The following is an 11,661-nucleotide window of genomic DNA, read 5'->3' on the forward strand; positions in this document are numbered from 1 at the left end:
AGCACGGACCCGGGAGTCTGAAGGTCCTGGGTCCTAATCCTGGGTCTGCCGCTTGTCTGTTGTGTGACCTCGGACAAGTCACTTCACTTCTCCGGGTCTCAGTTACCTCATCTGTAAGATGGGGATCCCACGTGGGACACCTTCTAACTACCCCAGTGCTTAATATAATGCCCGGCACAAAGTAAGCTCTTAACAAATACCACCCCGGTGCTTAGGACGATGCCTGGCACGTAGTAAGCTCTTAAATACCACGGCGATGACAATCTCCGTGCCTCGGTTCCCTCATCTATAAAATGGGGATCGAGACTGCGAGCCCCAAGTGGGACGGGGGACTGTGTCCAACCGGATTTGCCTGAATCCAGCCCGGTGCTCAGTACGGTACCTCGCGCGTAGTAAGTGCTTATCAAGTACCGTTATTATTATTAATAATAATCAAAAAGGGTCACCCAATTCCGATGGCCTTTGAGGAGCAAGTTAAGGTGCCCAGTTCTTGGATTTTGGGGGGTTTTATTAAAGTCAGAAAGAACAGATACAGCCACGTGTGGGAGAATCACACTGGGAATTGACATCAAAGGACCTCGTAAAAGGAATCGTGAGGTCTAGAAGGTTAGACTTCCGTCCTCCCAGACTTTAAGCTCCTTGTGGGCAGGGGATGTGTCAGTTTCTTGTGTCCAGTGCTCTGCACGCGGTAAACGCTCCATAAATACGATCGAATGAACAGATGGACAGGAAAAGCGTCGGGGAAGTTTCAGCGGGGCCACACCATCTAAGGTGGAGAGGAAAACAGGAACAAAACGACAAGCCGAGTTACAGAGGCAGAGAACCAAGCCGCATCGGCGTCTGCTAGAGAGCCGGGGGCTGCCTCCTCACTGCTGCAAACGTAAGCGGGGATCACCTTGGAGGGCACGCTCCTCTAACCCCAAAGGGAAACTAAAAACCTTAGTCGGAGCGCGGGTGCGAAACGCAGCAAGCTGGGGTCCACGGGAGTAAATGCGGAGGGGTGCCGGTAAAGGGTGGAATGCAGGGAGTTTGGGGGGGGGAAGGCGCGAAGATGGGTGCCCGTCGACGGGCGAAAGAGAGGGGTACCCTTCGACGGGGGTGGTCGTGTGAGCAGAGGAGGGGTCATCTAAGCGTCGTAGAAGTCGACGTGGGCCCCCGATTCAAACGTATCTTCGAAGAGCAGCTCCAGCAGCTTCCGGGCTGAGTCCTCACAGGAGACCAGGCCCCCGCTCTGCTTCAGCTGGAGTAACGTCTGCCGCAGGTCCGGGTCCTTGGTGAGCGTGCGGGCCTCCTCCTGCATGTCCGTGTCCAGGGGGCCTGCGGGACGGACACCGGGGAGGCAGCGTGAGAAGCGGCGCGCCCCAGCGGACGGTGCACGGGCCTGGGAGGCAGAGGACCTGAGTTCTAATCCTGACCCCGCCACCAGTCTGCTGCGTGACCTCGGGCTAACCACTGCACGCCCCGTCACCGGCAGCACGGCCTAGTGGCTAGAGTCCGGGCCTGGGAGGCAGAAGGTCACGGGTTCTAAGCCCGGCTCTGCCAGTTGCCTGCTGTGCGACCTGGGGCGAGGCACTCACTTCTCTGGGCCTGTGACCTCATCTGGAAAATGGGGATTAAGACTGTGAGCCCAAGTGTGGGACAGGGACTGTGTCCAACCCAATTATCTGGTATCTACCCCAGTGCTTCGAACAGTGCCTCGCACATACTAAATGCCTAACGAATACCCGAATTATTCTCTCTCTGGGCATCGGCAAAATGGGGATTCCCCGCCTCCTACTTTCCTCTCAGACTGTGGAACCTGATTATATTAACACTCGCCTCCACGTACCGACACACCTAAAAAGACACATCACCACACAACTAAAGACTTAAATATACGCTGACTCCCCTTGTGTCGCTCAGTCTGTATTCGTTCGTTCGACTGTACTTACTGAACGCTTATTGTGTGCAGAGCACTGTGTTAAGTGCTCGGGAGAGGACGGGTGGGTATCTTGGGAGCACGGGCTTGGGAGTCAGGGATTGTGGGTTCTAATCCTGGCTCCGCCACTTGTCTGCTGTGTGACTTGGGGCAAGTCACTTAACTTCTATGTCTCAGTTAATCTCCATCTGTAAAACGGGGATTAAGACTGTGAGCCCCATGTGGGATAACCTGATAAACTTGTATCTTCCCCAGAGCTTAGAACGTGCTTGGAACGTAGTAAGCGCTTAACGAATACCATTATTATTATTATCATCCCTTTATCCCACTTCTTTGTCCAAAAGTCTGCGTTTCTGTCTCCATTTCTGGATCTAAATCTTTCATCCAGTTCTTCTTTCTTTCCTCTGAGTCAATACTACCCCAGTGCCGGGCACAGGGTAAGCACTTAAATATCATTATTAATAACATCCTTATTAGAGGGGGCACGGGACGAGGAGCGTCAAGAGATGGATTCATTCGGCCCGCCTTTCCCGAACCAGACTGCCGGAACCCACCACGTTGGGTAATGTGCCGGGTACACCCGCAGTGATGTTCAGGTAGAGCGTGTTTGGGGGAACTCCAGGACTACTCTCCTTCATCCCCCATTCACTCATTCACTCATTTATTGAGCGCTTACTGTGCTATGAGCTTGGGAAAGCACGACAGAATAAACCGTGACCTTTCCCGCCCACGACAAGCTCACAGGGTAGACGGCGGGGGAGACAGGCATCGACACAAATAGATAAAGTGACAGATCCGTACCTAACAGTGCTTTGGGGCTGGGAGGTGGGGGAAGAGCAAAGGGGTAAATAAAATTAGGGATATGTACAGAACTAGCCTAGCTGGTCTGGAGACCTTCCAGCCCAGGGATTCTTGGGTTCCTCAGAGTCCCAATCAACAGACCTCCAGCCCTGGGATTCTTGGGTTCCTCAGGGTCCCAACCAATCAATCAAACAGGGTATTTATCAAACAACTAAGTCCTTGAGAGAGTGCAACACAATGGATTTGGTAGACGCGTTCCCTGCCCACAAGGAGCTTACAGTCACACCGTCGGTCGACGGGTCCCCCGGCCCGTACCTGGCGCGTAGCTCAGCACCCGGAGGTCCGGCTCCTCCGCGGCCAGCACTCGGAACATCATGTCCCGGGCCGCTTTCCCGGCGCAGTAGAGGCCCCAGCTCTTGTAGGGCTTCAAGGCGCAGAGGGAAGAGATGTTGACCACGGTGCGGGTCAGGCCGGGACTCGGGGGGAAGGCCCGCAGGATGCCGGAGGTCAGGCAGAGGGTCGAGGTCAGATTGAGCGCCCAGTAATCGTTCACTTCAGCCGGGTCCTCCAAGTCCACGAAGCCTTTGGAGACGTCCCCCAGAGAACCTTAACACACAAACGGGGCCTTCAGGGAAACACGGTGGGGAGGGGAGAGGAAGAGGGGGTTTCTCTTCCCTCTCCCCGAACCCAGATCCCCGACCTGGCCAGGGCCGACGGTCTTCGGGGCAGTCGGGATCCACGCTTTATGCTGGTGGCAGATCTTTCATTCAATCGTAGTCATTGAGCGCTCTCTGTGCACAGAGCACTATAGTAAGCGCTTGGAATGTACAATTCGGCAACAGATAGAGACAATCTCTGCCCAACGACGGGCTCACAGTCTAAACGGGGGAGGCAGACGACAAAACAAAACAAGTAGTCTGGCGTCAATGTCATCAAGATAAATAGAATCATAGATATAGACACATCATTAACAAAATAGAGTAATAATTAATATATACAAATATGCAAAAGTGCTGTGGGGAGGGGAAGGGGGAAGAGCAGAGGGAGGGATTCAGGGGACTGTGGAGGTGAGGAGCGTAGGGCTCAGTCTGGGAAGGCCTCCTGGAGGAGGTAAGCTCTCAGTATGGCTTTGAAGAGGGAAAAAGAGGTAGTTTGACGGATGTGAGGAGGGAGGGTGCTCCGAGCCAGAGGTAGGATGTGGGCCGGGGGGGACGGCGGGACGGAGGCCCAGTGAGGAGGTGAGCGGCGGCAGAGGAGCGGAGCGGAGCGTGCCGGCTGGACTGGAGACGGAGAGAAGGGAGGTGAGGTAGGAGGGGGCAAGGGGATGGACAGCTTGGAAGCCAAGAGGGAGGAGTTTTTATTTCATGCGAGGGTTGATGGGCAACCACCGGAGGTTTTTTGAGGGACCTGCCCAGAGCTTTTCTGTAGAAAGATGATCCGGGCAGTGGAATGAAGAATAGACTGGAGTGGGGAGAGACAGGAGGATGGGAGATCAGAGAGGAGTCATGAAACGTGCTGATGTATCAGTTGCCGCAGAAATACAAACGGTCAATTCTATGGTGTTTCCAGTGACGTCGTATGGATCTGAAAGCAGGACGGTGAAAAAACAGGACAGGAAGAGCAACGATTCTTTTGACGTGTGGTGTTGGAGAAGGCTTTTGCAAATACCACGGACTGCCCGAAAAACAAACTAATGGATCGGGGAGCAAATTAAGCCAGAGTGGTCTTTGGAAGGCCAGATGACTCGACTTAGATTAGCATATTTGGGACGTGTCATCGGGAGGACTAATTCTCCGGAGAAGACACTGTTGCTAGGAAAAATCCAGGGAAAACGTGGAAGAGGCAGAGCGGCAGCTAGCTAGACTGAGAACCGTCGGCAAGATTACGGATCGTGGCAGAAGACAGGACCTTCTGGAGAAAATAGATCCACAGAGTCGCTGTGGATCGGAAACGATTCGGCAGCGCTTGATGATCGTGATGAGCAGGGGAGGAGAGGAGACTCGGAGTCTGGCAGGCTGAAGGCCGGGCGCCCACACCTCCCCACCAAATACAGTATTATTTACTGAGCGCTTACTGTGTGCGTACAGCACTGCGCCAAACGTCTGGGAGAGAACGATATACCAGAGTTGGGATTCATTCATTCATCAATCGAATCTACTGAGGGCTTACTGTGTGCAGAGCACTGTACTAAGCGCTTGGGAGAGTAGAGTACGGCGACAGACACATTCCCTGCCCACACGGAGCTTACAGTCCAGAGGGGGGGAAGATTCTTCTAACTAGCCGCCCTCAGGGCATTCTGGTAACTTAGAGAGTCAGTTGGCAGGCCCAGGGAGAGTCCAAAAGATTCCCAGAAGGTCCACCTCCTCCAAGAGGCCTTCCCTGACTAAGCCCCTCCTTTCCTCTTCCCCCTCTCCCTTCTGCCTCACCCTGACTTGCTCCCTTTCTTCATTCCTCCTCCCAGCCCCACAGCCCTTTTGTCCTATCTGCCGTTTCTTTCTATTAATGTCTGTGCCCCCCCTCTAGACTGACAGCTCGTTGTGGGCAGGGAATGCGCCTCCGTATTGTTGTATCGCACTACCGAGCGCTTAGTCCAGCACTCTGCACACAGGTAGCCCTCAATAAATACGACCGAATGGATAAACTCAGGAAGTCCCTGCAGCAACGGTTATCGACACGGATGAGTATGGAGCAAGACGTTGTTTCCCTCCCCTCGGCACTGGGCCTATTTGTATATATTATTTATTACCCTATTTATTTTGTTAATGATGTGTATAGCTCTCTGATTTGATTTATCTTGATGATGTCTGCGCTAGACTGCGTGCTTTGTTTTGTTCTGCTTTGCTTTGCTGTCTCCCCCGTTTAGACTGTGAGCCCGTTACTGGGATCGTCTCTATCCGTTGCCCGAATTGTACATTCCAAGCGCTTAGTACAGTGCCCTGCACATAGTAAGTGCTCAATAAATACTATTGAATGAATGGATGCAGCAAATTAGGAATCCGAGCAACTGTGATGATCCTTAAGTGTACTTCTCGGGAGCTGAAGGTGACTCTTGAAGCCCCCCTGCACCTTGACCGCCGAGACCCCCTATGTGCCCCTCCCCCCCACCCCAAGTTCTCAGCGGGCCTGGGGCAGCCGGGGTGCCCCTCTCCCACCCCCACGTTTTGGTGGCTGCGGGCGGGCCTGGCCCTTTGTTTTTTTTCCATTTTAAGAGCGGTTGGGGCCCGTTTCAGGGTGGACGTCGCCGTCCACTCGAGCTCGGTCACGTGCCAAAGTCAACGCAGTTCCCCCATTCCCCTCCCATCTCCCGTTGTGGCCAAGGATGGTCTCTCTCTGTTGCTGAATTGTACTCTCCAAACGCTTAGTACAGTGCCCTGCACACACTAAGAGCTCAATAAATATGACTGGATGAAGGAATGAAATGGGGATGATGGCTGTGAGCCCTATGCAGGACGAGGACCGTGTCCAACCTGATTAACTTGAATCTACTCCAGTGCTTACAACGGTGCTCGGCACATAATAAGCATTTAACAAGTACCATTATTATTATTACTCTGCCTGGAACATACTAAGTGCTTAACAAGTACCATTATTATTATTATTATTAGTGCCTGGCTTATTATAGTAAGCGCTTACCAAATACCACCATTATTATGCCTGTCTCCACCCCAGCTTTTAGTAGGGTGCTTGGCACATAGCAGGCGCTTACCAAATACCACCATTATTATGAGCGGATGGACCACAGCGCTTAGGAGAGTGGCTGGCACCTAGTAAGCGTTTACCAAATACCACCACCATTATACCTGTCTCCATCCCAGCGCTTAGTATGGTGCCTGGCACATAGTAAGCACTTAGCAAATACCACCATTATTATGACTGTATCTATCCCAGCACTTAGGCGAGTGCCCGGCACATAGTAAGTGCTTACCAGATACCACCACTATTGTGGGCGGATCGACCACAACGCTTAGGGGAGTGCCTGGCACCTAGTAAGTGCTTACCAAATACCACCCTTATTATGACTGCATCTATCCCAGTGCTTAGGGGAGTGCCCGGCACGTAGTAAGCGCTTACCCATTACCACCACTGTTACGGGCGGATGGACCGCAGCGCTTAGGGGAGCGCCTGTCACCTAGTAAGTGCTTACTAAATACCACCCTTATTATGACTGTATCTAACCCAGTTCTTAGGGGAGTGCCCGGCACCTAGTAAGTGCTTAGCAAGCAAATACCACCGTTATCATAACTGTATCTATCTCAGTGGTTAGGGGAGTGTCTGGCACAGAGTAAACCCTTACCAAATACCACCCTTAGTATGACTGTATCTATCCCAGCGCTTAGGTGAGTGCGTGGGACATAGGAAGTGCTTACCAAATACCACGACCATTATGCCTGTCTCCACCCCAGCGCTTAGTAAGGTGCCTGGCACCTAGTAAGCGCTTACTACCACCCTTATTATGACTTTATCCCAGTCTTTAGGGGAGTGCCCGGCACCTAGGAAGCGCTTACCAAATACCACCCTTATTATGACTCTATCCCAGAGCTTAGGGGAGTGCCCGGGACCTAGTAAGTGCTTAGCAAATACCCCCACTATTATGGGTGGATCGACCGCAGCGCTTAGGGGAGTGCCTGGCACCTAGTAAGCGCTTACCAAATACCACCCTTATTATGACTGTATCTATCCCAGCGCTTAGGGGAGCACCCGGCACCTAGTAAGCGCTTAGCAAATACCCCCACTATTATGGGCAGATCGACCGCAGAGCTTAGAGGAGTGCCCGGCACCTAGTAAGCGCTTAGCAGATACCACCCTTATTATGACTATCCCAGCGCTTAGGGGAGTGCCTGGCACCTAGTAAGCGCTTATCAAATACCACCCTTATTATGACTATATCTATCCCAGAGCTTAGGGGAGCGCCCAGCACCAAGTAAGCGCTTAGCAAATAGCCCCACTATTTTGGGTGGATGGACCGCAGCGATTAGGGGAGTGCCTGGCACCTAGTAAGCGCTCGCCAAATACCATCCTTATTATGACTGTATCTACCCCAGTGCTTAGGGGAGTGCGTGGCACCTAGTAAGCACTTACCAAATACCACTCTTATAACTGTATCTATTCCAGAGCTTAGGGGAGGCCCGGCACCTAGTAAGCGCTTAGCAAATAGCCCCACTATTATGGGCGGATGGACCGCAGAGCTTAGGGGAGTGCCTGGCACCTAGTAAGCGCTTACCAAATACCACCCTTATTATGACTGTATCTATCCCAGAGCTTAGGGGAGTGCCCGGCACCTAATAAGCGCTTAGCAAATACCACTCTTATTATAACTGTATCTATCCCAGTGCTTAGGGGAGTGCCCGGCACCTAGTAAGCGCTTAGCAAATAGGCCTACTATTATGGGCGGATGGGCCGCAGCGCTTAGGGCAGTGGACGGGAGGATGAAGGTTTGGGCTGTGGGGGAGGAGGGCTGTCCGGGGTGGTCCAGCTGGGAGTCTCACCGGCGTTGTTGATGAGCAGGAGGCGTCGGAGGGCGGGGGGCCGGGGCAGGTCCCGCACGGCGGCCAGCAGGTGGCGCAGCCCGGCCGGGGAGCTCAGGTCGGCGGGCAGGCAGTGCAGGCGCATGCGCGGCTCGGGCCCCGCCCCGCCCAGCTCGGCCTCCAGGTCCCGCAGGCCGGTCGCGCTGCGGCCGCTCAGCACCAGCGCCGACCCGGGGCCCAGTCGCCGACGGAGCAGTCGCGACAGCGCCCGACCCAGCCCGCGGGAGGCCCCGCTCACCACGCACAGCGCCGGGCCCTCCGCGTACGCGCCCTCCATCCTCTCCGCGCACGCGCCCTCCATCCCCTCCGCGCACGCGCCCTCCATCCCCTCCGCCGGAGCCGCCGGGCGCGCGCCTCGCCCCCCGTCCCGCTCGGCTGCCATTGGCTCGCCGCCCTCTGGCCACGCCCCTCCGACCGAGGCCACGCCCCCTGCCCCGAGGCCACGCCCTCCCCCTCGCGCCCGGAGGCCCCCGCCCTCTCTCATTCATTCACTCATTCACTCCTATTTATTGAGCGCTTACTTCTACTAATAATTACCACGACTAACAATGATAAAGTTGCTATCTGTTAAGCGCCTACTATTCATCTATTCATTCATCCTATTTACTGAGCGCTTACTACTGATAATAATTGCTATTGGAAAAAGCATGGGCTTTGGAGTCAGAGGTCATGAGTTCAAATCCCTGCTCTGCCACTTGTCAGCTGTGTGACTGTGGGCAAGTCACTTCACTTCTCTGTGCCTCAGTTCCCTCATCTATAAAATGGGGATGAAGACTGTGAGCCCCACGTGGGACAACCCGATTCCCCTGTGTCTACCCCAGCGCTTAGAACAGTGCTCTGCACATCGTAAGCGCTTAACAAATACCAACATTATTATTATTATTATAATAAAGAGGGTATTGAAGCCCTTACTATTCATTCATTCTATCGTATTTATTGAGCGCTTACTACTGATAATAATTATTGCTACTAACAATAATAAAGATGGCATTTGTTAAGCGCCTACTATTCAGTCATTCATTGTATCGTATTTATTGAGCAATTACTACTGATAATAATTACTATGACTAACAATAATAAAGATGGTATTGAAGCCCTTACTATTCATTCATTCATTCGATCATATTTATTGACCGCTTACTACTGATAACAATTACTACTACTAACAATAATAAAGATGGCATTTCTTAAGCGCTTACTATTCATTCATTCTATCATATTTATTGAGCGCTTACTACTGATAATAATCACTACTACTCACAATAACAAAGATGGTATTGAAGGCCTTACTATTCATTCATTCATTCTATCGTATTTATTGAGCGCTTACTGCTAATAATAACTGCTACTACTAACAATAATAAAGATGGCATTTCTTAAGTGCTTACTATTCATTTATTCATTCATTCATCGTACTTATTGAGCACTTACTACTGATAATAATTACTACTACTAACAATAATAAAGATGGTATTTAAGCCCTTACTATTCATTCATTCAATCGTATTTATCGAGCGCTTACTACTAATAATAATTACTACTACTAACAATAATAAAGATGGCATTTCTTGAGCACTTACTATTCATTTATTCGTTCATTCATCGTACTTATTGAGCACTTACCACTAGTAATAATTACTACAGCGTGGTACAGTGGAAAGAGCCCGGGCTTGGGAGTCAGAGTTCATGGGTTCGAATCCCAACTGTGCCGCTTGCCAGCTGTGTGACTTTGGGCAAGTCACTTAACTTCTCTGTGCCTCAGTTACCTCATCTGTAAAATGGGGATTAAAACTGTGAGCCCCACGTGGGACAACCTGATCACCTTGTTTCCCCCGGCGTTTAGAACAGTGCTTTGCACATAGTAAGCGCCTAACAAATATCACCATTTATTTTGTTTTATTTTTACTACTAACAATAATAAAGATAGTATTTAATCCATTACTATTCATTCAATCGTATTTATTGAGCGCTTATTACTAATTCATTCATTCATTCAATAGCATTTACTGCTAACAATAATAAAGATGGCATTTCTGAAGCACTTACTATTAGTCATGACCTCTGACTCCCACACCCGGGCTCTTTCCACTGAGCCACGCTGCTGCTCCGGTGTGCCAGAGCACTGTCCCAAGCGATCGGAAAGTACCCATCAGCAATAAAGAGAGACCATCCCAGCCCACACCAGGCTCACAGACTAGAAGCGGGGAAGACAGACAGCCAAGCAAGTCAAGAGGCATCAATAGCATCATTGTCATTAAATAGATTTATATATATGTAAGAAGAAGTAAAAAGGCATGGATGTAAATAAGTAGGATTATAGAAATGTCCATGGTATTTGGACTGGTATAGAAATGTCCAGTGCAATGGGGTGGTTCCCTCTCTTCCCTGGAGGCCCCGCCCACTCTCACTCCACGTAGGAGAGGGACTGGTCCAACCCAATTTGCCTGTATCCACCCTAGCGCTTAATACAGTGCCTGACACATAGTAAGCGCTTAATATTATTATCATTATTAATAATAAGGCAGCCTAGGCTTTAGATGGCAGTCTGCTGGAGAGCGCCCCAGGATTAAGACCCTCATCAGTGCCTGGAGAGGAAGAGAATTCTCCCTCTGTTCTCCTCTTGACTTTTTTTTAATGGTATTCATCAAGCGCTTCCTAAGAGCCTAAGGATGGACACAAGGTAATCGGGTTGGAGACAGTCCCTGTCCCACATGGGGGGGGGGCGGGCGTGACACGGCTCACCGTCTTAATTTCCATTTTCCAGATGAGGTAACTGAGGCCCAGAGAAGTGAAGTGACTTGTCCAAGGTCACACAGCAGACACGTGGCAGAGCGGGGATTAGAATCCAGGTTCTTCTGACCCCAGGCCCAAGCTCTATCCACTAGACCACGCCGCTTCTCTGTCAGTGACTTTTACTGAGCTCCTGGCGTTCAGCGTTCTGGGACAGACATGATGGGGAGGAGCGGGAAGGAGGGAACAATAATAATAATAATAGTGATAATAATGATGATGGCACTTGTTAAGCGCTTACAACAATAAACAGACACATTCTCTACCCACAACGAGCTTACAATCTACTGCTATATTGTAAAAAAAAAAAAAAAAAATTGGTACTTGTTAAGCGCTTACTGTGTGTCAAGCCCTGTTCTAAGCCCTGGGGTAGATACAGGTTAATCAGACTGGACACGGTCCCTGTCCCACATGAGGCTCACACTCTTAATCCCCATTTTCCAGATGGGGGAACTGAGGCCCAGAGAAGTGAAGTGACTTGCTTAAAGTTACGCAGAGGACATTTGGCGGAGACTGTCGAATAGAACCCAGGTCCTTCTGACCCCCAGGCCCATGCTCTCTCCCCTAAGCAGCGCGTCCACTCCCAAGTGCTTAGTACGGTGCTCTGCACCCAGTGAGCACGCAATA

At 51.2% G+C, this 11,661-nt stretch overlaps 1 protein-coding gene across 1 annotated transcript; it reads right to left on the bottom strand.

The window, feature by feature from the left end:
• Positions 1-487: 487 nt before the first annotated feature.
• On the bottom strand, positions 488-8,604 carry SPR (sepiapterin reductase). Its single transcript, XM_029082950.2, has 3 exons — positions 8,206-8,604; positions 3,035-3,325; positions 488-1,317 (listed from the first exon to the last, which is right to left on the bottom strand). Exons 1-3 carry the CDS (start codon positions 8,567-8,569, stop codon positions 1,127-1,129), a joined length of 846 nt encoding a protein of 281 aa, XP_028938783.1. The 5' UTR covers positions 8,570-8,604; the 3' UTR covers positions 488-1,126.
• Positions 8,605-11,661: the final 3,057 nt, after the last annotated feature.

This window comes from Ornithorhynchus anatinus, chromosome 18, assembly GCF_004115215.2.
Source record: "Ornithorhynchus anatinus isolate Pmale09 chromosome 18, mOrnAna1.pri.v4, whole genome shotgun sequence".
Taxonomy (NCBI): domain Eukaryota; kingdom Metazoa; phylum Chordata; class Mammalia; order Monotremata; family Ornithorhynchidae; genus Ornithorhynchus; species Ornithorhynchus anatinus.